This window comes from Enhydra lutris, unplaced genomic scaffold, assembly GCF_002288905.1.
Source record: "Enhydra lutris kenyoni isolate GAN:26980312 unplaced genomic scaffold, ASM228890v2 scaffoldscaffold38, whole genome shotgun sequence".
NCBI lineage: Eukaryota > Metazoa > Chordata > Mammalia > Carnivora > Mustelidae > Enhydra > Enhydra lutris.
Window position 1 is genome coordinate 14,566,330 of NW_019154122.1, and position 27,833 is coordinate 14,594,162.

Genomic DNA, 27,833 nt, shown 5'->3' on the forward strand with positions numbered 1-27,833 from the left:
TGGTTTACAAAGTGCTTTAATATATTTCATGAGATCCTTACAATGGTGGTGAGAGTGGTTTTTGCTAAGAATTGTACATAGATTTATAAATTGCAACACTGCACTGTGCAAAATTCCTAAGTATCTTTAAATAATCATTTGGCATTTTAAGAAAGCATTTTGGGAGTTCTGGAATGACTTCATCTTCGGCTGTTTACAGAGGAAGCAGGAAAAAGCCACCCCCTTTCAGTTTTGAAGTATGGTGGGAAATAGGCAAGTGGTCAGACACGTGTTTCAGAAACCAAGGAGGAATTTAGGTAGATGAAGGAAGACCAAGCAAAGATGGGCTGTTGTGTTCCAGTGCCCCCAGTACACTCTTGGAAGGAGGCAGCCGTGCTAGTGGCCTCCACGAGATAGCCAGCATAGAACAACAATGGCAAGACAGATGGTCTTTCTTGGTGGTGAGAGGGAGAGAGAGAACAAACCTGACTTAACACTCCTGAGACATCTGCATCACCATCAAGATCTGAAATGGACCTGGGTCAGCATCGATTTTTATCAAATGAATACATTGCACATAGTGTTTACAACTCAAGTATTGCTTATGGTAGATTATCTTTTAGAAATATCCACTCTTTCCTCTTTCATCTGCATGAGTGGTGGATAATTCCTGCCCCTTGACTTTGGGTTTGACCTTGTTTTATTTATTTTTTTAAAGATTTTTATTTTATTTACTTGAGACGGAGGAGGGGCAGAGGGAAGAGCAGACTCCCCACTAAGCAGGGAGCCTGATCTGGGGCTCAATCCCAGGACTCTGGGATCATGATCTCAGCTGAAGGCTGACACTTAACCAACTGAGCCACCCAGGCGTCCCGGGGCTGGCCTTGTTTTAGCTAAGAATATTAACAGATGAGACCTGATTGAAGCCTTGAAAAGCATTGACCTGATGACCAGGCTTGCTCTCTTGTACATTTGCACTGTCATATAAAGGACTTTCCTTCAGGGCTGCTACTGCTGCCCATTCAACCTGGGTTTCAGAATGAACACATGTGCTCCCTCGGTCAACCTGTACCTGTGCCCAAGGCAGTCACCACAGCCAAATGGCAGACTGTAGTACTCAGATTTTGATATGACATAACAGCTCAGTGATACGGCATTAAAAGGCTCATAATGAAAAACAGCAGTCTTCTGACTCAGTCCTTCCTACCCATCAACCCTGCTTTCCAGAGGCAAATATTTTCAGCTCTTTAAAATTAGTTCTTGTAATTGTCTCAATAGTTGACCCTTGAACAGCGTAGGCTTGAACTACATGGGTCCGCACATATTTTTCAATGAACACAGTTCAGTACTCTAAATGTATTTTCTCTTACTTGGGATTTTTTTTTAAGATTTTATTTATTTGAGAAAGAGAGTGAGCACAAGCGGGCAGAGGGGCAGAGGGAGAAGCAGACTCCCCACTGAGTAGGAGATCCAACATGGGGCTCAATCCTGGGACTCTGGGATTGTGACCTGATCCAAAAGTAGACACCCAACCAACTGAGTCACCCAGGTGTCCCTCTTCCTTATGATTTTCTTAACATTTTCTATTCCCTGGGTTATTTTATTATAAGAATACAGTATATATAAAATATAACAAAGTGTGTGTTAATTGACTATGTTATTGGTATGCTTTCCGGTCAGCAGTGGACAATTACTTTTTTTAGTAATTGTGGGGGGAGTCAAAGTTATATGCAAATTTCTGACTGCACAGGCTGGGGGGTGGGAGAGTGTTTGCTGGCCCTACATTGTTAGAGAGTCAAGTGTATTTTTAAACAATATTCTATACTGTAATTTTTCCTTATTGGTTTTAGACATTGTATATTAGCTTCCTGGAAAACATACTTTTCATTTCATAGCTGCAGAGGCTGGGGTCTGGAGGGGTGAAATGACTAAAAGGTCCTACACAGTCTTGGTCAAATTCAGATATTCTGATACCCAAATCCACACTCTAGCCACCATAAACTCTATGAGTATTTCTTAATAAGTCCGTAACACCCATGACACTCATCTTAACTTTCTAGCTCATAGCTATTTCTCATCACAAATTTGCAAAATAAAACAAAAAATTCAACCATTCACCAAAAAATGTAGCTTTATTACTGTCAGTGAAGACACCTTCTAATTCAGTCCCTGATTTCCAGGCAGGAAAACCTCATCCTATTCACTGTTTAATTCTACATTTGGTAAGTCTTTATGCATTGCAGGACGTGCAAACTAAAAGTCTCTGGCTGTTCTCAGAGAGCCTGAAATCTTTTCTTGAAGGGCTTGAAACATTTAAAGATACTGTTCTGCCTTGATGAGCTCCTCATCCAGCAATGGAGAAATGATACTGATAATGTGCGTGAAGGAGTTCAGGACATGCTACCTCCAAATGTCACCTTGCCATATTATTTTTAGTTAAAGGCATTTTTTTTAAACAAGAGGTGCAAGAAAGGCACTCAGATTCCCATTTTTTTCATCCTGAAAGCAGAAGAGGAAACTCTCAGGTGAGAGCTGCCCTCTCAGTGCCAAGAGGAAAGAACCACCACCAGAGAAGCACTTGAGTCTGGAAGAATTTGCACATGGAGACCTTGTTACAATAACCCTTATCTTCCTTCAGTCTCTCTGTTTTACTTTAGCTACTTTTCCATAGTTGCCACTCTTTGCTCAACTCCGTATGTAAACGCTTACCTTTTGCCACCTCTTTGGGTCTTCATTTTCTTATGAAGGCTCCTGGGTCCCCTAAAACTTAAATAACTTGTACGCTTTTGTTCTGTTAACCTTTTTATATCCATTTAATTCTCAGACTTTGCCAGAGACCCTAAGGAAATAGAGGTACAGTTTTTGCCTGCCCTACATTAACAACAGCCACCCGTGGCCATTCTGATCCTGGTTCCAAAAAACAACCCTCCCCCAAAGTAGCCTGATCACAATAAATAGCAAAGAAACTGGCGCCGGGTTACTTATTACTTTTCGGCTCATCACTTAACATTTCACATCTCATCTCACGAAATACTCATTTTCTATGAATGTGGATGTATCTTTTTCCTCATTGATAGTACTTATTTAGCATTTTGTCTTCTGTTTACTTATCTTTTTCCCTCTAATCCTGTGAATTCAGTAGGACCTTCCTGTCTTTGTCACTGCTGAATCCCTGTCATCTGCTACAGCCCCTGGCACAGAGCAGGTGCTCAGTAAATACTTGCTAAGCCATGTCTTAGTTTCACCCTAAAGATGTTCCTTCCTTTGACTATCCCTGTAGATCAACGGTTTGCATGTGTAGAACACTACAATGGGGCTCCAACCAATTTCTCATTCCTATTTTATCTTCTTTTCCACATTAAATTCATTTCGCCGGACACCGAATGGGAAATTTTATGTGCAGCGAATAGGGTCCCTCTATTTTCATCCTTTCCCAGGTTCACCGAAAAGGGGGAGGGGCTGAACTGCAGTTTCTGGGTATAAGTTAGGCCTCTGCCGCAGTGAGGGTACTTTTCTTTTTTAAGATTTTTATTTATTTGACAGATCACAAGTAGGCAGAGAGAGAGAGGAGGAGGAGACAGGCTCCCTGCTGAGCAGAAAGCCCGATATGAGGCTCGATCCCAGGACCCTGGGATCATGACCTGAGCCGAAGGCAGAGGCTTTAACCACTGAGCCACCCAGGCGCCCCTGAGGGTACTTTTCGACTGTCACTAAAGGCTGGCGCGGGCAAGCCTCGGAGAGGTCCGGCAGAAACGGCGAATTTCCCCTCCGAGCCCCCAAAAGGTTAGGTCGGCGAGACAGGAGAAGAGTGGGCGAGCCCTGACATTTGAGGCAGCGCTGGCGCAAGGGGGAAATTCTGACACCGAGGTGTGTGAGGGGCCCGGGGGAGCGGCTTCGCCTCTGCTCCCAAACTGTGTGAGAGCCCCCCGAGCGTGCGCCAGCCGGCACCACTCCCACCGCCGGGCGGGGACCAGAGGCCGGCGGCCGACCCGCAGTGACGTTAGGCCCGCTTCCGGCGGCCGTGGCCGGCGGTCCTCGGTGGCGCCCGGGATTGGCCGAGCCGCGCCGCAGGGGGCGGGGCAGCGCGCATTCCCAGCCACCCCTGCGGCGCGCTCGAGCCTGCGGCGGCCCCCTTCGGTCGGCCCTGCCGGCCGGAAGTATCCTAACGGACTCCCGGCCGCGGCGAGGTTGCCGTCACTCCTCGGCGACCCCCCGCACTTCCGGGCGAGGTTGCGGCTAGCGTAGGCGGGGCAGGAAGTCGGCCCTTCCCTCCCCCGCATCCCAGATTGGGTTCGGTGGCTGGCGCTGAGCGGCCTGCAGGCTCCCGCGCCTGGGAGCGCCGCTGCGTGCGGGTGGCCGGTCGCCCAGCGGCGGCTTTCTGGAGAGCCTGCGGAGCCCCGCGTCGGAAACGCGGCCGTGCGGTGGGCCCCGTCCGCTCTCATCTCTCCCTGGCGCTTTGTGGAACACCGCGCCCTGCGCTGCTGTTCACTGCCATCCTAACGGGTTAGGGTCTGATTAGGATTTCGATATAGGGTTGTCAAAAGCGTTAAAAACACCTTTCATTTGTGAAGTGTGAATAGTAATGCCCGCAGTTTGGTGAGGTCCTCGTGAGATCCTGCGTAGAGCAAGAGGTCCGAGGAACTGAAATGTGGGGTTCCATCGGGCTCTGTCGTGCTGTGGTCCTTTATTTTAATTCTGCTGCGGTGTTTCCAGATCCCAGGGATCTTGGCAACACGGTGATCCACGAGCCACAGCGACATTTTTCTCAGTGGTCGAAGCGGTCAGTATTCCGCCAGCAGCACACCTTGGAATCTAGCAGAACTTTCTGAGTCCTTGCTGCTGCCCTTTGCCTGTATCCTGTATCCCCCTTACTGCACGTAGTGTTAAGCTGGGGCTGCACCCACGGTGGAAACTTCCCGGCAACCTTTGGCGTGGCTGCCTAGTGCTGTGGACCTGTAGGCTTGGGCAGCGCCTGCGTAAGCAAGGGATTGCAGTCAAGGTATGCAACGGTGTTCCAGTCCCTCTCCCTCCACGCTGGGGTTCCTTATCTTCCACATTCTTAATCTCTTACTCTCCCTCACTCATTTTTTTTGTTGTTGTTCCTGGTACAGAAGGTACCCTGTACTTTGTCTCTTCCATGCTCTGGCACAAAGCAGTTCCCTCTAACTGGAATGCATCTGCGTTCCTACAAGCCTTTTAAGGTATTTTCCATTTTGCAAAACCCAGTTGCGGTGCAGAGCGATCCAGTAGACCATTAAAAGTATTCCTATAGTGCTTTCTTCTCCTGTTACAGTACCTGTAAGGCTGGGCGGCCTTATCATAGTTATTTGTGCGAACTTCCTCCCTCACTAGGGTGTGAAGGCTGTTGGCATGGGGCCTTACCTAGCTACACCTCACAAGACAGCAAAACTCATTCAAGAAGCTTTGAGTGCCTGTCATGTGCCCAGCGCTGCCCTGGGAGCTGGGGAAACAGTGAAAAACCCCATCCTCCGACCGCGCTCACCTCCCTGAGAGTGGGAGAAAATAAGCAAATGTGCCGATAACTGTGTGTCATGTGGTGATACGTACAATCAAGGAAAGTAGAGGGATGAAAGGAGATGGAGAGTAACAGGGAGAGGAGGAAACCTAAGTGAGACGGGGGAACAAGTCATCTAGAAAGTGAGATGATGAGATTTTAGATGAGAGAGCAGCAAAGAAGGGCCCTGAAGCTAGTGTGTGTCCCCTCCATCAAAGAACAGCAGGGCAGGCACCCTTGAGGGGAGTGGAAGGACGCAAAGTGGGAGAAGTGACGGGTCAAATCCTGTGCACGCTTGCATCATTCAGTAAATGCTTTGAATCTAATTTATTGACTTGATAAGGGACAGAGAATAATGTAATGATAGTAACATCAAGACTTGGAAATTGCTAGAGTGGAATAGACCTCCTAGGCACATACTAGGCGTTTGCAACTTACATGTGTGTCCATTAGAACTCTTACTTAGTGCGGTGGCATTTAACTGAAATAATATCTCAGTGAAAACGGATGGTTTATGCAGCAGTCTGCCGTAATGGCAATCTGGAAGAAAAGGACACAGATTTTAAAGGATGAAATGGATTAACATGTGACTGGAGTTACTTGGTAGAGAATAGCGATCACCATTGAAAAGTTCAGATGGAGGGGATGCCTGGGTGCCTCAGTTGGTTGAGTGTCTGCCTTGGGCTTGTGTTATGATCCCAGGGTCCTGGGGTCAGGCTCTCTGCTCAGCAGGGAGCCCGCTTCTCCCTCTCCTTCTGCCTCCTGTTCTGCCTACTTGTGTGCTCTCTCTCTCTGTCTGTCAAATAAATAAATAAATAAAATCTTAAAGAAAAAAGTTCAGAAGGAAACAAAATCCATCTTCTGATGTTGTCTTGCTTTTGATTTGGAAGAAAAAGAAAACTTGTATGTTAGTTGACAAAAGTTGAGTTTGTGAAATAATTGGATATATTTGTGTATTTGTTCATTATAAAAACACTATCCTTAAAAAAACAAAAACAAAAAAACCCCTCTATCCTTCCCCAGGGCTAAGGTGAATGCTAGGGAGAGTGGTCACAGGCAGAAGCTGGCTTTCAGCAGAATGTCATAAGCTTCAAGACAGCTTTGCTTGCTGGGATGATTTTTCTTTGCAAGTTGTCACTTGCAGCCCAAAGAACATTTCCCCCTAAGTGGCCTGTGGCAGCGATCTTCAGTGGGATTTTAAGATATAGAACACTTGTGTAGTTAATAATTTTTGGTTACATGCTCTTAAATTTTTAGAAGTCAATCTAGCTTCCTCCAGAAAGGGGCTACTACTGATGGCACTCTTCATCACCTTTCTCAAAGTTGAAATCGACTGTCAGTTTATTGGCAATCATTCACATAGACGAGCTCAAATGTGGTTTCCGACTCAGCTCTCAAACCACGACATCGGCAGTCGCAGGCTCCGCTGCTGAGTCAACAGATCTTTTTATTCATTCACAGGAATGAGTAGCTCCCGAGTTAGTCATGACTCCAATGTCGGAGTGAGAACAGCAGGGTTCTGGCCCTGGCTTCTTTGCCTAACTGCGGCTGTTGGTGTGCCGAGTAGATACGCTGTCCTGATTCCAGCCTGTCCGTGTCTAAGCCCAGCTCTGCCCCGTGCTAGCTGGATGATCCTGAACAGATCAGCTGACCCTCATGCCTCGGCCCCCACCTGTACAATGGGGATAACTTCACAGGGTTATTCTGAGGGTGAAAGGCGTTAACAGAGATGAAGTTACAACAGTGGCCTGTAGTAGACACTCCAAGGTGTCATTGACACTTGGCTTGGTCACTTGAATTTCTTCCAGCTTCAACACTGGAAGAGTAACAGTAGTTCTTGCCTTGTAGAATTGCTAAGAGGCTGAATAGTACGCCAAGTGCAACGTCTGAAATGCAGGAAGCAACCAGTAAGTGTTGGCTATTATCAAGTACTAGAAAACATTTGTCATGGTCACAATCTGTTTAAATTCATTGGGGAAGGGCCCATAGGAGAGGAACATAGAAAGTGATAGACCATAAGAACATGCCATCTTGATGGGGATCATGAGGGATACAAGTTGCTTAGATCGATGAGCTCTTGCCTTAAGTTGCAGTGACAGGATGGATTCAAAAGAAGAATGAATTGAAGACTAAGCAAGTTCCCAGAGCTAAAACTAAGTATTGAGTATATCCGTCTTAATGCAAGGTATGAAAGGCTGCAAGGAGGCTAGGTACGGGGCTTGTGATCCTGGGGTCCGCGGAAGACCAAGGGGCACTGATAAAACTCAGGGGTCTGTGAACTTGGATGGGAAAAATTACATCTTTTATTTTCACTAACTTCCAGCAGAAATCTAGCATTTCCTTCAATCTTGAATTTAAAAATCAACAGAGCATAGCCAGAGGCATGGTATCTATGATATCACACCAGTGGAAATCAGTTATTTTCATATCACGTTACAGTTATTGCAGATACCCAAATACCATTTACACTCATGATTAATTTGAAATTATGACTCATGGTTAATTTGAAATTGTGACAGGTGTGTGTTAATGACGAAGTCCACATAGTACCACATTGCAAGTTGGCCTTTTAAGTATTTCGTGAGTAGATTTCAAAACACTTAGTTTCCTCTGTAATCCTTTGTATCGTATTTTACAAACTTAAGAAATTATCCGGTGAGGGGTAAACACAGACAGAGAGCACAGGATGAAGGGACACCGCGCACAAAAAAAGGTTAAGAATCCTTGTCAAGAGCACGAACTCCAGAGCCAGCCAGTCAGGTGAACCCTTTTTCTGCTCCTTACCAGCCTGGTGACACTGGACAGGTTACCCAGCTTCTCTCTGCCCCAGTTTTCTCATCTGTAAAGTAAGGACAAAGGCTATTGGAAGGTATAATTGGGAAAATGATGTAAACATGTAGGATAATGCCTCACAGGGAGTAAGCACTCTGTAAATGTCAGCCATCAGCAGAAAAGCATCTTACGGGAGACCCAAGGAAGGGAAGGGTACAGCGTAGGTGGGGGTACACATTCCAGAATGATTTCCCAAGGGAGAGAGAGAAAGAAAAGGTTAGGGCATGAGGAGGTAGGCGGGCTATGAGACTGGAGTTAACAAACTCATGCATTCATGTCCTCATTCATTCATTCAATAAAGGTTTCTTGAATGCCTGCCACGGGCCTCTCAACGCTTTTGCTAACACTTGTGGAGTCTGGAGCAGGAGTAGAAATAGAACTCACATACCATATGTCTGAATATTTAACAGTGGCGAATCAAGCTAAAGATGTGTTAAATGTGTTGTTTTTCTACTCCAACAGAGATGTCTTCAAAAGAACAATAGTAATTGTTTTTATGTCACAAAGTTGGGAAAATGTCAATGATAACCGAATTTAATTATTGCAGTTAACTGAATGTACTTGGATGGTCTGGGAATGTTTAAATGGGTGGTAAAGACAGATAATTCATAAGTTTTATGTATTTGCTCCATAAAATTTTCTTTTTTCTTGCCTTTATTTCATTTGTTGTAATTGAGAAATTCACATAATTTGTGTCTTGTCAACAGGGCTGACAAAAGAGTAAAAAACCATATAATTGTACTCAAAGCATACAGAATTTATATGCATGCAATGTAAAATGTAAATGTAAATAGAATTTTTTAAAATAAAATTATTTTTCATGTTTGTTTTTAAAAAGTTATTCTACTAAAAGCTTTAAACTTATCTATTAAAATAAAAAAAAGATAATTGATAAATATCAAATAGCCAAAATTATTTCAATCTATCTGAGGCTTTTAATTTTGAAATGTAATTAAGTTTCATTAATTTTTTTTTTGAGAGAAAGCATGTGAGTGGGGCTAGGGTGGGTAGGGGGAGAGGGAGAGAGAATCGCAAGCAGGCTCCACACTCAGCATGGAGCCCAATGCGCAGCTCGTTCTCACGACCCTGAGATCATGACCTGAGCCGACATCAAGAGTCAGGCACTCAAGTGACTGAGCAATCTAGGTGCCCCTATTTGTTTATTTATTTAAGTGATCTCTGCACCCAACATGGGACTTGAACTCATGACCCCAAGATTAAGAGTCACATTCTGTACAGACTGTACAGACGCCCCCAACCCTGCAGTTCTTATGTTACTTACTCTGCATATACATATTTAAAAGTAATATGAATAAATATTGCAAAGGGATCCTCAGACTTCATGTGCAACTGTTATGAATTCCACGCTAATCCACAAGAACTCCCAGAACCGCAAACAGGAACATTAATAAGATCAAGAAGATGGACACTTGGGACTTCTGGAAACTCTACTTGCCATAAAATTCTTGCAACATAATAGGTTACATGAGAATCTGTTACATCCCAGGCATTGCAAAAACAATAGATTATACGAGAATCTATTATACTCCAAGGATGTGGCTAACTAATTTGCCTTTCCCAGCTGCAGCACTCTGGGGCTCACACTGTACCGGCCACTCCGAGGCCACAGCCCAGTACAGAGATGCTATCACCATGTGTTTCTAGGCCGTAGACCAAGAGCCACGCTTACCTTTGGTTAGTGTGGATAGCACGTGCCTCAGGTTAACTACAAAATTTGCCTTAGCTTCCTGTGATGATTTTATCAAACAAGAGTATGTTAAATGAACAGTATACAACTCCTTAAACCCTCGAATGGAACTGTGCATAGCCTTCAGCAGACTGTGAAGCAGTTGACTTTGTGTAACACAGGCGGGTGAACTAATCTTGAGAATCTTTCCTCTCGGTGAAGACTTTTATGTCACTAGCCCTGCCTGAAAAAGTGAGTTAATTACTGTGCTGGGAAATGACAGACGTCACTTTCAGAGGAGGTAATGTCTCCGCCCACAGACTATCCAAAAGGTAGATTAGTAAGTAACATTAGTAACATTTAGTTAAATGAAAATAGAGTCCAGTTAAATGTCACACGGCAAAGTTAAACAGAGGACCACATGTAAATGAGGAGGCACCTTGGTTAGATGGGTGACTTTGAAAGTGTTAGGTGATCAGCAATGTCATTTTTATATGGTATGAAAACTCTTACATGAGGCCAATTCTCCTGAAACCAGTGGAGGAGATCCCATAATTATCACAGGTAAAGTGAGTCTCCGAGGACTATCAGAATTTGGGAATAAGTTCTGTGGACAACCCATGCATTTTCCTTCTCTTTGGCTACTTGCCCTGGTTCCCTTACTGATCACCAGCCTGGGAGCTAGGGAAGGAAAATTTTAAAGCAGTAAGTCTTGTAATAACAGTTACTGTTTTCTTGAGACCTACGAGCCAGGTGTCTTTTGGATGAGTCTATGGATGTGGAATGTCCAGAACAGGTAAATTCATAGAGACAAAAAGCAAACTTGTGGTTACCAGGGTCAAGGTTGGGGTGCAGTAGGGAGTGGCTGCTCATGGGTATCTCTGGGGAGTGATGAAAATGTTCTGGAATGATATCCTGATGATAGTTGTACAGCATAGCGAATATCAGTGAATTCTGTGAAACAAGCACTTTAAAATTATAAAATTTATGTCGTGTGAGTTATATCTTAATTTTTTTAAAGGTGACTTCTGGTGAGGTCCCAGTAGTCTGGATAGTGGGCTATAGGATCTAGCTTTCCTTTAGTGGACAACAGGTAGCCACTGAAAGTTTCTAAGGAGGATGGTGGCATGATAGGGGTTGTGGAAACATGTAAAGTGCTTACCGCAGAGCAAGTGTTTAATAAACATTAGCTCCCTCCTCCCCTCTCTTCCTCCCCAATTTGACACTAAGCCCTAGAGTGTCTCCTGGGAGAAAATAGGTCTTTTCTGTTTGGATCCTAATGGAAAGCCACCTGATTTAGTTGAAACCACTCTTGTTATAGTTTCCCTGGTTGTCTTCCTAAGGATGCCCTAGCCTCTCAATGCTGGACAGGTTATCTTAGTGTCCCTAGAGCATCTTCCTCCTCTTCCTCCCTCCTCCTCTCCACCCCTCCTTCCTCTCTTTCTCCTGCACTCCTCTTCCTCTTCTTCTTCCTTTTCAATTTTTTTAAGTTTTTATTTGTTTACTTAAGCAATCTCTACACCTTACATGGGGCTTGAACTCAGGACCCCGAGATCAAGAGTGGCATACCCTTCCAACTGGCCCAGCCAGGTGCTCCTTTTCTCCCCCCACCTTTTTAAATTGAAACAATGGTTTTCTTTAAAAAAAAAAAAATCAAAAAACCCTCGTAGTTCTCAACTTTATCCAAAGCCATCCGCCATATAAGTTCTATGTCTTCCTTGACTCCACTTCTCTTCATTTCTCCCTTCTTCTTCCCCCATCTCACCCACAGAGCAAGGAGCTCAGTAGAGCTCTGGTTGCCGTGGGTTCCAATCCCGGCTCCCCATCCTGCTGATTATCTGGCTAGATTCATAGGCACAATGTTCTCATTTGCATAATGCTACTCTAATGATAATGATAATGTCAACTCCTGGGGTTCTTTTGAGGATAGTATTCATTTAAGTGCTTATTAGAGTGATGCCTGGTACATCAGCAGCCTCAGTGATTATGGCTAGAGCATCATATTATTATAGGGCCAGGGGTAGGGTATGGCAAAAGTACTGACATTTCTTTAGAAGTGGATTTCATCCCTCAAATCTCAAATATGTGTAGGACGCATGAAAGGCTTTGACAAGGATTTTAATGACAACATCCCGGTCCCAAAGTCATCTGAGAGATATCCTAATAGTACACACCTGCTTCCAAGCAATGATTTTTTAAGAGCCATTATCAAGGGGGGGTGGGGGCTCTGGGGATTTTGGGGTCAGCAAACAACAAATGGGCGACCTCACAGAGTCGTGTTGGGGATTTCCCATGAGGCCCCGCCCCCAGCTGAGTCACCAAACCCCTGTGTTTGACTTGCAGAGAACGAGAGGCAGAACCTCACTGCTCTGAAGTTGAAGGAGTGGAAAGTTCTTCACCAGCCCTGAGACCTCAAGGTTTGTCCATTTGGGCCAGTCGGGGGAACGGAGTTGGGGTAAGGACAGACGCTTTATTCCGTTTCTCCATGTCTAAGCTTTTTGCCCTTCTAATTTCTAATAAGTTTTATTCCATAGCCTATTAAATAAAGATCAAGCACCTGGCCTAAGGAGATTTCTTACTTCTTAGTTCTGTTACTATATGAGCTTCAAATCTCAAAATGGGCAAATATATGCCAATTAAGAAAATGTGATCATGAGTTGAGCAGAGCGGAGCTTCAGCATTTTAACAACTGGGTGTTGAAATGTTCACATATTGTTCTGACAATGGGGAAAGAGTCATGAGATGTCTCCCCACTGAGCTAGACTGTTAGATAGGACTGACAGATTGTCATTTGAAGAACCCTATCTCAGAGCCAGCAAACAGCTGGCATTGTTGAAATCTGGAAGAAAGGCTAAGTGTCTATGAAAGTCCCCAAAAATTCTTGTTATGGTTATTTCTCCGTTTTGGCAAAACATGTTGGAAAGTGCATGCTTAGATTTTGGCAAACCTGCACAAAGCTATGTGTGTAGTCAGGTTTGTCTTATCATAGAACTGTCCATGCATTTGCCAGCTTTTCCATAATCTCCCATCATTAATTGTTTCTGAAAATCCCCGAGTTATCTTGTGGATGGCATAGGTAATGGTTGAAATGTAGATAATCCTAAAAGGAGAAACCACCTCATTCTTGGAAATTTTTACCTTTTGCAGACCGGTATTTGTGACACCAGCTACTCTTGGAATCTTCTTTGGTCGTATCCTATTGATGCAAGATTTCACCATGGGCAGTGGCTATTACAACATAGTGGCTGCTGTATTATTGGTCATGAATTTTGAGAGGACAAGATCAATACAGGATTCCTGTAGTAAATGCCCAGCTGGTAAGATCCAAATTAATATGTGTGCTTGATCTGTTCTGTTGAACTCATGGTTCAGGTAGTCTAGTAGTCAGGGTTACTAAGTTCTGTTTTGATTTTTTTTTATTCATTCATTTACAAATATTCCTTGCATGCTGTATCTTGGCGTGTGAATGCAGCTGTGTCACTTAATCCCCTGTGCCCCAGCTTTGGGATCTGGGGATCATGAAAGAACCTATCTTATAGCTCTGCTGGGAGGATCCTATGCTAGGTTCTGAGCAGTGCATGGCACAGGGCAAGACCTCAGTAAATGTCAGCCTTATCTGTGAGGACCTGTGCTCAGCCTGGGGAGCACAGCAGGGATTAAGAAGGGGCAGGGGGCTTTGCAGAGTGGGGAGAAGCAGACACATGTACATTTTAGTATCCTGATGAAGGGTGCTGATCTCCTGAATCCCATCACAGGGGTCTCCTGGATCAATCAAGAGAAATTCATTTTTGTTCAATAGTTAAAGGAAACAGTTTTCTTTCTTTTGGTTTATTGCAATATCTATACTTTGTTATTTATAATTCTGTGGCTATGCTAAGGGAAATCTTGCAAAAGTGTAATTATAATTATAAAAGTCAATCAAAATAAAGTGTATCACTGTGCCACCTAGAAACTAATCATTGTTTCTTACTCTAGTTCTCTTGTGAACTTCAGAATGCTTTGGGCGGTGACTGTGCATTATCAAACAGTATACCTATTATCTACCTTCTTAGGGACTTTCTGTGGGAAAAGCGAAGGTCAGATCTGCATTCCTTGTCCTCCAAATAGTTTCTCCAGCACCAGTGGACAAAAGTCCTGTGTCATATGCAGGCGGTGTGAAGGTATGATTTAAAAGATGTATGTTGATCCAGACATGTGTTGGAATGACAGGTTTTTGTTCCCTAGTGTGTTGACCTCTCTGGAGAATGTTAAGTATTAACAGGCTCCTCTGTCACAAGGCAGGTCCAGTAAAATAATCTGCTGTAAAAGCAATAATCTGTAGATTGACCTTTTAAATATTAGAGGACACACTCATTTGATGAGAAAGAAGCATTTAATTAGGAAAATATAAAAATGTCTTCTATAGAGATTTAAAAATGAACTTTATACTTTAAGGTCAACAAGAACATTGTAGGAGTGAGCATGGTTTTTGCGGGGGAGGGTTGTTTTTCTTTTTTTTAGCATGATTTTTACTGCAGAACATCAATTTGCTTCCTGGAGTCAGAGGTCAAGTGTAATATAACTTGGGAAATTTTGTAGGTGTTTTCAGGACCAAGAAGGTGTGTTCCCCCATCAGCAATGCAGAATGTGAGTGCATCTCAGGATTCCACTGCTTGGGGACAGGATGTGCCATGTGTGAACCGGATTGTAAACAAGGTCAAGAATTAGCCAAGGAGGGTAGGTTTGCTCTTCTTCAATCTAGGGCAAGTCTGCTTATCTAGACATACGTCACTAGTTTAGGTCTCGGTCCTTTGACTATAAAGTAACACATAGATGAGTAGAACCTTAAAGTAACATGCAATGAACCACTGAGTCAAGCATATATTTACAAAATTATTTTTCGATCAATGGAAATAATTTGAAACCACATTTGTTATTCACCAGGATCATGCATTTTCATACATTTCATACATTTATACACAATCGTCTATGTACGATTAGAATAACAACTTTAGTTATCTTCGGGTTTTGTTTCCAGAGGCATTGTTGAACAGACTGTGGCGATTGTATTGTAAATGACTTTATTATTGTGTGATTAAGTTCATCACAGGAAAAGTTATGAAATCTTAAAAATATTCCCCTTTTTAATTGTTGCTTTAATTTTTATGCAGGTTGTAAAGACTGTCGCTTTGGGACATTTAATGATCAGAAACATGGCAGCTGTCAACCCTGGACAAAGTACATATAATTTCCTTTTGCTTTCAAAATAGAGAATCTGGGTTAACCTTTTTGGTTTATGTATCTATTTTTTATGAAGTTTTTTTTTTTAAAGATTTGTTTATTTGTCAGAAAGAGAGAGAGAGCACAAGCAGGGAGAATGGAAGGCAGAAGGAGAAGCAGGCTTTCCGTTGAGTAAGAAGCCTGACTAGGTCCTCAATCCCAGGACCCTGGGATCATGACCTGAGTTGAGGGAAGACGCTTTAACTGACTGAGCGACCCAGGTGTCCCTGGGTTAACATTTTTAAAGACAAAGAATGTTATCACTGAAGTTTTAAAAAAATCTGCCTGGGGCGCTGGCTGGTGTCGGTCGGTGGAGCATGTGACTCTTGATCTCAGGGTCATGAATTCCAGTCCCACGTGGACGTGGAACCTACTTAAGTCTATCAGGTATAGGCATAGAACGGCATACAAATAGGCAGCGTGTGAACAGTATGAGGTCGTAGTACTTGGATACACAGAGTGAGCATTTTCTCCAGAAATAATGCCCAGAGCACTTAGCTCAAATTTGCTGGAGCTTTGCTACTGTCTGCCCCGGCTGTTCCGTTCTGTTTCCTTCCAATCTCCTTGCTGCCTCTTGCTTTTCCTCACTGGTCACTGAGCCCATCTTCAAGGGTGCAAAGCCAGCACTGAGAGTGATACAAGAAGGGTAAACTATGTTTTCTACCCTCAAAAACCCAACACCTACTTGGGCAAACAAGATCATCACGGAAGTAAAACAGCCCACGGCATCCCTGGAAATAGGCCTGTTGACCTGTGCGATCAGGAGCAGAGCTGCTCAGAGTGTGGTCTGAGAACAGGCGCTGGTACATTGACAGTTTGTGGCATCTGTGGCAGGAACACGACACACTCTGAGAGTGAGCGTTTAGAAATGTGTAAGGCAACGGACAGAGTCCTGTGTGTCTGTCAACTCATAAAGATTGAGGTCTTGTATTTTGTATGCCTTCGCTCTATTTTTCATTCGATTTTCTTACTAGAAAATCATGTTGATTATTATTTTACATTTAGATTCTTGGGTTTTACAGAAATATTGGTTTGTACAGATTGGGAAAGTTTTTTTTTAAGGTCTTTTAACACAAATAGCTCAGAGAGGTCAATGAGTCTTCATGGAAAGTGGGATTGAACTTGTTTCAGAGGGAGAGTGAGTTTGCATTAGGTAACAGGATGAGGGAAAAGACACAGGACAACGGTGATGGTGATGGCATCGGTGACGGTGATGGTGGTGATAACGGGGATGGTGGTGTTGGTGATGGTGATGATAGCTACCATTTATTGGGATGTGTGGGTTTGGGTTCATAAAGCCCAGCCCCTGCAAGTGTGTCCCTGGGACCATTCGTTTGCTTTTCACAACAGTCCTTGGGAGTAAATACACCTTCTCTTACAGATGAGAAAACAGGCTTAGAGAGATTTTCTTAACCTGCCCATGGTCATTCTGTACAGGGAAAGACCCCGGCCTCAAACCCACATCGGTCTGATGCCAACACATCATGGGATTAGGAACTCCTAACCCTTATCCTAGGTTGTCTGTCCTTCATATATGGTCAAATATGCTTAAGAAATTAAGGGCGAGGGGCGCCTAGGTGGCTCCATGGGTTAAGTCTCTGCCTTCAGCTCGGGTCATGGACTCTGGGTCCTGGGATGGAGCCCTACATCGGGCTCTCTGCTCAGCAGGGAGCCTGCTTCCCCCTCTCTCTCTGCCTGCCTCTCTTTCTGTCAAATAAATTAATAAAATATTTTAAAAGATTTTAAACAAAAAACCATCTATAAAGAAATCGAGGGTGAGAGACTAGCCAGGCAAAACAGTCTGGGGAGAGTTGTGGGACAGGGCTCCCCAGCCTGGGAAGAAAGAAGAAGAATCCAGTGAGTTGGGTAGAATAGGGTGAATTACGGAACTGTGAAAGCTGGAGGAAACGAGCCAGCCAAGTGTATGTTTTCCATAATATCTTTATACCCAGACCCACACATCTTTGTCACTAGGCTACTTTATTGGATGGAAAATGTCAATATTTTTAATTAGAATGACCTGTGCCTAAATTAATTATTTAAACTCTTTTCATTGGGCGGTCTAAGCTGTTCCTTGGATGGAAAGTCTGTACTTGTGAATGGGACGAAGGAAAGTGATGCAGTATGTGGAGCGGCGTTGGCTGACTTCTCTCCAGGTACAACCTCTGCCACCATGCCTGCCCCTGCAAGAGATCCAGGTAGCTGGTTCATTGTTATCAAACCAGAGTGGATGTATTATGGCTATTCTGATTGGAATTTATATCACCCCACTACTGTGATGCCTCACGTCTCTGCCTGCAATGGGTACCTCCTGCATGCCTTCCTTCTTTCATTCTGGCATCAAGAAACCCATCAAAATTTTTCAAGTGTTTGTCACGCAATCTGAGACGCATGTTAGTTATCAGAACAAGGTGAAACTACGCAGACAAACACTCCACCTTTGATAATGTCAGATTAAGGGGATTATAGAGTCCCATATTTTCCATATTCTAGAGAGGCCAAGCCACTTAATTTTTGTGGGCCTCTGGAAAAAAAATTTTTAGGGTTTTTTTTTTTTAAGTTTTCTTATATGCAGGGAAGTTTATTAAGTTAGCTGGTTAGAGATGCCCAAGGCACCACTTCTCCTTGCGATTAGGGATTTACCAATGTAACTATAAATATACGCATATTTGCAAAACTACATATCTGCATGCATTTCTCCTTTTGCTCTTTTTTAAAGGTCATACGCCCCAGATCATCGTCTTCTTCCTTGCACTGACATCGGCTGCTGTGCTGTTCCTGGTGTTGTTTCTAGTGCTCCGTTTCTCTATCCTTAAATGTGGCAGAAAGAAACCCTTGTATTTATTCAAACAACGTAAGACCAATATAAGCATATTCGATATGAGCTCTTTTGAGGCAAAACTTTTTACGATAGAAAGGAAAAGATTCTTTTTTTTTTTTTTTTGGTTAGTATAGCACAGAGGTTATCAAGGAGGGACAGTTTTGTCACCAAGGGGACATTTGGTAATGTCTGGAGACATTTTGGTGGTCACAACCTTGGGGGTGTGGAAGGCACCTAGTCAAAGGAGTTGGAGATGCTGCTTAAATTCTACAATGTACAGGAAAACAGTTACCCACCCCCCCTCCAGCTTTCACCAAAATCTATGATTTAAAGAATTGTCCTTCCCTTCTTCACCCCCACCTACAACACAAATGCCTTGCCAAGAGTGGTGATGAGTAATTAGTGAGTTGCGATGAAGGCGTAATGCATTTTTAAAATATTTTAGACCATTAAAAAAACCCTTTCTATTTTGAAATAATTACAAGTTTTACAGGAAGTTGTAGAGACAGTACAGAAAAGTCTCAGTTGTCGTTCATGGGGGTACATCTTCTGGAACTAGAGCACAATATGAAAACCGGGCAGTTGACCTTGGCACGTTGTGTGTGTCAAGCTGTATGTCATTTGATCACATGTGTAGACTGGCATAACCTCCAGTACAACCAATACAGAAGTATTCTCTCCCCACCAGGATCCCCTCCTGCTGGTCCTCTGGGGTCACATCCACTCCCTCCCTGTTCTTCCTGATAGCATAGGTCTGTTTTTCATCTCTACACTTAAAAAAAAAAAAAAGATTTTATTTACTTATTTGCCAGAGACAGAGACAGAGAGAGAGAATGCACAAGCAGGGGGAATGGTAGGCAAAGGGAGAAGCAGGCTCTCCACTGAGTAGGGACCTTGAGGCAGGACTCGATCCCAGGACCCTGGGATCATGACCTGAGCTGAAAGCAGACACTTAATTGACTGAGCCACCCAGACGTCCCCCATCTCTACACTTTTGTCACTTAGAGAATGTTATATAAATAGAAGCATGCAATGTATAAGTTGATTATAAACCTTTTCAGATTGCCCTTTTTTTTTTAAAGATTTTATTTATTTATTTGTCAGAGAGAGAGGAGCGAGAGTGAGCACAGGCAGACAGAGCGGCAGGCAGAGGCAGAGGAAGAAGCAGCCTCCCTGCCAAGCAAGGAGCCCAATGTGGGACTCGATCCCAGGATACCGGGATCATGACCCGAGCTGAAGGCAGCTGCTTAACCAACTGAGCCACCCAGGCGTCCCCAGATTGCCTTTTTTCACTCAGCTTAATGCCACTGAGATCCTCCCAAGGTGTGATGTGCTTCAACAGTGGACTCTTTTTTTAAATTTTCTTTTATTTTCTTTTTTCTTCCCTTTTACCACTGACCAGCATTCTGTGGCATCGTTGAACCAACCTCTGTTTGTTTGACCATTCACCAATTAAGGGACATTTTGATTGTTTCCAATTTTTAACTGTTGAATATCAAGCCTTTGTGAATAATCACATAGAGGTTATGTGCAGACTGAAATTTTCATATTGCTCACATAAATGCCCAGGAATGCAATTTCTGGGCCACATGGTTTGTTGTTTTAAGAAACTGCCAAACTATTTTCTGGAGGAGTTGTACCATTTAACGTTCCACCAATGGCATATGAGCCATCAATTCTCCTCACCCTTGCCAGCATTTTCTACCGCCACAGTTTCTTACCCAGCCATTTGGAGAGGAATACAGTGATAGCCCACTCTGGTCATCTGCCTTCCCCTAAGGGTACAATATCTTCTCACGTACTTATTTTTTTTTAAGGTTTTATTTACTTATTTGAGAGAAAGAGCAAGAGAGCGCAAGCAGGGGCAGAGGGAGAGGGACAAGCCGACTGCCTGCTAAGCAGGGAGCCTGAAGCGCGGCTCGATCCCAGGACCCAGAGATCATGACCTGAGCTAAAGGCAGATGCTTAACCCGCTGAGCCACCCAGGCATCTCTCACGTACTTATCTTCCACCTGTGTGTTTTCCCCAGTGAAATGTTCTTTCATGTCTTTGGTCTGTTTTCTAATTAGACTTTTGTTTATTTTACTATTGACATTGGAGAGTTCTTGGTACCAGCTAGATGAGTCCTTCAGCATGTGTGTGGTTTGCGTTTCTGCCCACTCTGTTGCTCGACTTTCCTTCCTCTTCATGGAGTCTTCTGCAGAGAAAAGGGTTTTAATTTTGGTAAAGTACAATTCGCCAGGTGTTTTGTGTTTGTTTTTTTTTTTCCCCCATTTATGGAGTCATGTCTGAGAATTCTTCAAGTCCTGGATCACAAAGATTTTTATTTTCTCCCGTGTCATCCTCTAGATGTTTTACATTTAAATCTGTGGTTTAGTTTTAGCTAAGTGTTGCATAAGGTGTGAGAGGTAGGTCAAGAATTTTTTTTTTCCTATGGATGTCCAGTTGTTCTGGCATCATTTGCTGAAAACATCATCCTTCCTTCATTGAATTGTTTTTGTGGCTTTCTTGAAAAACAGTTAGCTATACTGGTGCGGGGGCTATTGCTGGTTTTTCCCTCTTGTTCCACTGATCTGGGTGTTTATTCTCTGCGGGTACCACACTGTCTTGATTACTGTGGCCATAAAACAGGTCTTGAAATTACGTAGAGGGTAGCAGGCTTTTTCCCACTTCATTCTTCTTTTTTAAAACTGTTTTAGCTATTCTAGTTCCTTTGCACTTCCAAATAAATTTTAGGATAATCTTATCTGTAACTAGAAAAAGTCAGCTGGGAGTCTGACAGCAACGGTGGTAAATCTGTATATTAGTTTGGTGAGAAATGATGTCTTTACTATGTTAAGTATTTATGTCTTAACATAGTAAAGACATTTCTTCTATTTCTTTTTCTTTTATTTCTTTCATCTGCATTTTGTGGTTTTCAGCACACCAATCCTGTACATATTTTGTTAAATTTAGGCTTTAGCATGTAAATTTTTAAAAAAATTCCACGTGGTATTTTATCTTAAATTTTGGTTTCCACCCGTTCGTTGTTATTCTGTGGGGATAGCTGATGTTCATAGATTGATCTTGTATTCTGTGATTTGGCTGAACTCACTTATTAGTTCTAGGAGTGTGTTGTAAACTCTTTGGGATTTTACGTGGACTATAATGTCATCTGCAAATAGAGACAGTTTCGTTGTTTCCTTTCCAGTCTGCATTTCTTTTATTTCTTTTCCTTGACTTAACTGGGCTGACTAGAACTTCCAGCACTATGTCGAATAAGATTGAATATCCTTATTCGACAGGACCAGGATTGAATATCCCTGCCTCGCTTCTACTCTTAGGGAAAAAGCGTTCAGTCTTTCACCAGTAAGTATGTTGTAAGCTATAGGTTTTTAGTAGATCTTCTTTATCAGGTTGAGGAAGTCCTTCCTCTATTTCTAGTTTTCTAATATTTTTGTGAAATCACGAATGAGTGTTTAATTTTGTCATATGCTTTTTCTGCATCAATTGATATGATCATGTGACTTCTCTTCATCAGCCTAAGATGGAGGATTACATAGATTCATTTTTGAATATTAAATCAGCCTTGCATCCCTGGACTAAGTTTCACTTGGTCATGGTATATAATCCTTTTTATATACTGCTTAACTCTATTAGCTAATATTTTGTTAAGAATTTTTATAGCTATATTCATGAAGGATAGCAGTCTGTGGTTTTCTTTTCTAGAATTGTCTTTGTCTCATTTTGGTATCAGAGTAATACTGGCTTCCTGAAATAAGTTGGGATGTGTTCCTTCTCTATTTTCTGGAAGAGATTGTGTAGACTGGCATTAATTCTTCTTTAGATAGTTGGTAGAATTCTCTCGTGAAACTGTCTGGACCCAAAGACTTTCTTTTTGGAGATTTTTAATTACAAAATCAATTTCCTTAATAATTACAGGACTGTTCAGGTTATTCATAGTGAGCGAGTTGTGATTGTTCATGTTTTTTAAGGAATTGGTCCATTGCCTCTAAGCTGTGAAATGTATGTGTTTAAGTTATTCATAGTATTCCCTTATTATTTACTTAATTCTCCAAATATAATTGTGGACTTATGTGTTCTCCTTTTCAGTTTTATCAGGTTTAGCTTTATCTATTTTGCAGCTTGATTGTCTGAGGTACACACAGTATTGCTAAATACTGGGTAAATCCTGGTCTTCTGGGTAAAGAGACTTCTTTAAAATTACAGAAGTTCCCTCTCCATGCTGATCATTTTTTTTTGCTCTAAAATCTACTTTATCTTATATTAATATAGCCCTACTTTAAAAAAAAGTTAATGTATACATGGTTTACCTTTTAGCATTCTTTTGCTTTCAACCTAACTACATTTTATATGTTTTTATAAAGATTTTATTTATTTATTTGAGAGAGGGAAAGAGAGAGAGAGAGAGAGAGAGCATGCACATGACTGAAGGGAGGGGCAAAGGGAGAGGGAAAGAGAGAATCTCAGACTCCACACTGATTGCAGATCCAGACACAGGGCTTGATCTCATGACCCTGAGATCATGACCTGAGAAGAAACCAAGAGTCAGACCCTTAACCAACTGAGTCACCCAGGTGCCCCCATTTTATACTTGGAGTGAATTTCTTGTAGACAACTTATATCAGTCACGCTACTAATCTCTGCCCTTTAACTGGTATATTTAAGCCATGTATATTTAATGTAATTATTCATATGTTAGGACTTAAGATACAATTTATTTTTTGTTTTCTGTTTGCTTTCTCTGGTTTTCATTTCCCTGCATTCCTGGGATTACTTGAACATTTTTTAGAAATCCACTTCGATTTGCCTATAGTTTTTTTGAGTGTATCTCTTTGTATAAATCTTGTAGTGGATGCTCTAGTTATTACACATAATTTATCCATCTACTAGTATAAACATTGTAACACTTTGAATAAAGTATAAAAATATTACCTCCTTTTGCATCCTTTTAACCTCCTCCAATTTATAATATACTTATCTTTTTTTTTAAGATTTTATTTATTTATTTGACAGATAGAGATCACAAGTAGGCAGAGAGGCAGGCAGAGAGAGAGAGGAGGAAGCAGGCTCCCCGCTGAGCAGAGAGCCCCACGTGGGGCTCGATCCCAGGACCCTGGGACCATGACCTGAGCCGAAGGCAGAGGCTTTAACCCACTGAGCCAACCAGGCGCCCCTATAATATACTTATCTTAAATATTACCACTACATACTTTGAGAACCATATTAGACACTGTTATAATTTTTGCTTCAACTGTCAAACATAATTTGGAAAACTCAAGGGAAGGAAAGTTTATTGTATCTACCCATATATTTGTTCATTCGTTTTCTTCTTTATTCTTTTCTGATGATCCAAGATTCCTTATTTTATCATTTCTCTTCTATTTAGAGACTTTCCTTTAGCCATCCTTTTAGGGTGGGCCTTCTGGTGACACAAATTCTCTTAAGTTTTCATCTGAGAACGTCTTGATTTCTCCTTCATTCCTGAAAGATATTTTCACCAGGTATTGAATTTGGGCTTCCAGGAGTTGTCACCAGCCCTTCTGGTTAGACGGGGCTGGAAGACATTCTACACAGTAGGTGGGGTTGTGATTCAGCTCCTTGCCTGGAATTGGGCAAACCAGGCACTATGGTGGGCAAAACTCCTTGTTTGAGGGTCTGAGGCAGGCAGATTTGCACACCATCAACTTCCCTGGTCAGGGTGAGCCCTCAACTTGGCTCTGAAGATAAACAAAGCTTCTGGTCGAGATTGCTCCTCAGACGCTGCAAGTATGTACTCAGTCTGCCAAGATCTGTGTGCTGGTTGCTGCAAGCTCCTCTCCCTTCACCACAGTCAGATTCCTAGTGGTGGGACCCTATATATTCCCCTACCTTTCCTGTGGTGTGAGATCAGACTGGGTGCTCCCGTAAAGGGACCCCCCCCCCCCATGCTGGGAGAAGCTGGTGGTTCCCTTTGAGTTCTCTTTTCCCACTGGAGGAGCCAGAGGCTCAGGGAGACCTCTCTGTATGGTGATGCACTGGCCTGCAGGAGGGGCAACGTGGTCAATGGTAACTGCTTCTCTTAACTTCCTAATACAGTCTGTCTTGGTCTCTGTAGTGCTGAGGTGGGGCTTCTGTAGCCCTCATGCCCATGTTCTAGGATTCTGCCAGGGTGTCTTGTTCTTGAATAGTTGTTAGTTATTCTTCTCATGAAGGAGTCATGGTGCCTTCTTGTGATATTACTCCCCTTGGATATTTTTTTTACAGTAAGAAGCATGTAATATTGAGGCAGGCTCTTTTGCTTTGTTGGGCTATAAAAAAAAATCTGTTTAAGATGAGCAGTTGCTTGGGGCTGGGTGGCTCAGTCAGTTTAGCATCCGACTCTTAATTTCAGTTCAGGTCATAATCTCAGAGCTCTGAGATTGAGCCCACACTGGGTTCCACACTCAGCACAGAGTTTGCTCATCCCTCTCCCTCTGCTCTTCCCCCAAGCCCCACTTGCACACACATACACACACACACTCTCTCTCTCTCTCTTTCTCTCCCCCTTTCTTTTGCAAATAAATAATAAATAAATACAATCTTTTTTTAAAAGATGAAAAATTGTTCAACAGTAACACAAATACTTCATGCTAACATGTGAAAGGAAGCCAGGAAGCCAACACACAAATCACTTCTTTAATTGTCGATAGATGGAAGTAGTGGGAGTATCTTTAATATCTTGATGCCATAAGCATTTCACTCAAAAGAACCTGTCTAGTGTGTAATGTGAGTAACCCTCAAGATTAAAATCCATACTGCTGAATTGAAACTATGGTTATGTTTGGGATATGACTAATTTTGTGCTATAGTGATTCATGCTCAAGATTTTGGGCCATCACAGAAAATAAAGAAAATTGCTTTCCAGGACAAGTAAGAGTAAATGGTAAGAAGAAATTGTAAATAATCCTGGGAAAAAGTTCCTATTTGCTATCATCTCTCTTATTGATAAACTTGCTCAAATTAGAGTTGAGCATGGTTGCAACTTAGAGATGTCCTGTGACTGTGATTTACAGAAATTGGATGTTAAATGGTTAAAACAAACAGCAAAAGATAAGTTGCTTTTAAATTACTTTTCAGCATTTATGAGACCAGTACAAACTGCCCAAGAGGAAGATGCCTGTAGTTGCCGATTTCCAGAAGAAGAAGAAGGAGAATGTGAGCTGTAAAGCAGAAATCCAAACCGCCACTGGGCCTGTCTTGAGAAGAATCACAGGAGAAACATGAGTGATCCCACCATCATATCTTTCTAAATCGAAGACACCATCCTAGATAAGACTCAGGATTACCCCTAAGTTTCCTCAAAATGTTAGCAGATTGGCCTTTAAAAATGTACCCCTTTTAGCACATGTATGGGACAGAGCTGGTGGGAAAGGGGCATTTTCTAGATAATGCTTAATAGGCTTCACTAGTTTGTTTTTGAAATCCAAAGAGAATTATGCTTAAAATTACATCATGTAGCCCAATGGTCTGGCTAAAATGACAGTCCAAAATCAATACCACTTTTTTGAGCTAATAGAACATATGACAAAAAGCCGTAAGATGCAAGAAAAACCGCCAACCAAATTTTCCATTGGTTCAGATATTCAATACAATGAGCTCTACTGATGTGAGGGGGGATATTATGACAGTGCCCAGATTTGAGGTCAAGCGAAAAATAGTTCAGAACTTGAGGAAGAGTTTTGGAAAGAGTTCCAATGTCTTTGCACATCTTGTGGTCCCCTCCATCTTCACATCTCCTGCTTTGTACCGCTCCTCTCTGAACTGGGGCTTATGTTTTGGTTCTTTGTTGTTGTTTAAAGTTTTTTTATTTATTACTGAAGTGTAATTGACAAACAACATTATATCAGTTTCAAGTGTACAACATAGTGGCTCCACAATTCTGCACATTACTCAGAGCTCGCCACAGTAAGTACTGTCCCCATCTGTCACCATATGATATTATTACAGTATTACTGACCATATTCCTGATGCTGTACTTTTCATCTCTCTGAATTATTTATTTTATAATTAGAAGTTTGTGTCTCTTAATCCTCTTCATCTGTTTTGCCCAGTTTTGAGATTTAGCTTATGTGTTTTTAATTCTTAAGAACATTAAAAGTAATATCTGGTACATCAAACTCCCACAGGCCGGATTTGAGCGGTCATAGGTCTCTGTATGGCTTATGAGCTAAAAATGATTTCTACATGTTTAAATAGTAAAAAACAAATCAAAAGAAGACTAATATCTCATGACATGAAAAAGTATGTAAAATTCAAATTTCAGAGTCCATAAATAAAGTTTTATTAGAACACACAGCCACACTCAGGTCACTTTTGCATTACAAGAGCAGAGTTGAGTAGAGATAAGAGACTGTAAGGACCACGAAGTCTAAAGTGTTTAACATCTGACTTTTCATAGGGTCAGAGTCAAGGTCAGAACATCCATCTGTGTGTTGCTTTCCTCCCTCATCTGCCTACATACCCACCTGGCCCCCAGGCACCTTCCTCAGGAACGTCCCTTCCATCCATTCCCTTGCTTTAGAAAAAGAAAATCATTGCTCATATATTTAAGTACCCCAAAACTATGTTATTTAGTTTTGCTTGTTTTTGAGCTTTATGAAAATGGTATTATGCTGCATGTAACTTGCTTTAGTCACTCAAAATTCTATTTATAAAGACTCATTCATGTTATTGTATATAACGAGAATGCATTCTTTCGATGATTGTATAATTTTATAAATATGTCATAATTTTTAAAAAGAGATTTATTTATTTATTTGGCAGATAGATCACAAGTAGGCAGAGAGGGAGGCAGAGAGAGAAGGGAAGCAAGCTCCCTGCTGAACAGAGAGTCCGATGTGGGGCTCGATCCCAGGACCCTGGGATCATGACCTGAGCCAAAGGCAGAGGCTTAACCCACTGAGCCACTCAAGTCCCCCATAAATATACCATAATTTATCAATCCATCCTGAACCAAAGGACATTTGAGATGTTTCTGGGTTTTTTTGCAATTATAGACAATGTTGATATGAATGCTCCTGTGTGTGTGTGTCCTGTGGAAGTTTAAAAAATGTTGTTGTCTTTTTTTATTGGGTCATAGTTCTTCGCATAGTCTAAATAATAATTTTTGGTCACTTGTATATATTACAAATGTCTGCTTTGTTTGTAACCTTTTTCTCTTTTGCATTGTAGTTTTTTCAGTCTTTTGAGTAATAAGCAAAAAAATTCTTACCTTAATTTGGTTAAATGTACAGCTCATTTCTTATATAGTTAACATTTTTTTTTACTCCTGATTAAAGAAGCCCCTCCCTGCCCCAGTACCCTACAGATACTTTCTCACCTTTTATTCTGGGAGTTTTAAGTGTCTATTTAAGTCTAATCTATCAAGAACTGTCTCCTGCATTTGTTGTTGAGGTCATGGTCCAACTATGAGTTCTGTGACCTGATGCCCTTCATTCCAAGGTCCATCTTTTTCCCTTGGATCTGCACCGCCGCCTCTGTCCTACACCGAGTTTCCACATGTCCTCGCATCTGTTCCTGGGCTCTCTGTTCTGTTCCATTGATCAAGGGGTCTGTCCCCATGCAAATACCACACTGTCTTTGTCACAGAAGGTTTATAAAAGCTCTCAATACCTGGTAGGACTAGTATTTAATTTAACATCACACAAAGTTTTATAAAGTTTTTCTGGGAAGAAACTCTGTATATCATTTATTAGATTTATTTCTAGGTAGCTTGCTTT

The 27,833-nt window shown here is 42.1% G+C and overlaps 1 protein-coding gene across 2 annotated transcripts; it reads left to right on the forward strand.

Moving 5' to 3' along the window:
* Positions 1-13,215: 13,215 nt before the first annotated feature.
* On the forward strand, positions 13,216-25,939 carry LOC111154790 (TNF receptor superfamily member 9). Of its 2 annotated transcripts, none has more exons than XM_022514702.1 (7): positions 13,216-13,330; positions 14,066-14,173; positions 14,592-14,729; positions 15,164-15,230; positions 17,340-17,470; positions 17,992-18,126; positions 25,192-25,939. In XM_022514702.1, exons 1-7 carry the CDS (start codon positions 13,216-13,218, stop codon positions 25,278-25,280), a joined length of 783 nt encoding a protein of 260 aa, XP_022370410.1. In that variant the 3' UTR covers positions 25,281-25,939. The 2 variants fall into 2 exon arrangements, with proteins under 2 accessions (XP_022370410.1, XP_022370411.1); XM_022514703.1 differs by having other exon boundaries at positions 13,227-13,330; positions 17,340-17,428.
* The last annotated feature ends 1,894 nt before the right edge of the window (positions 25,940-27,833 follow it).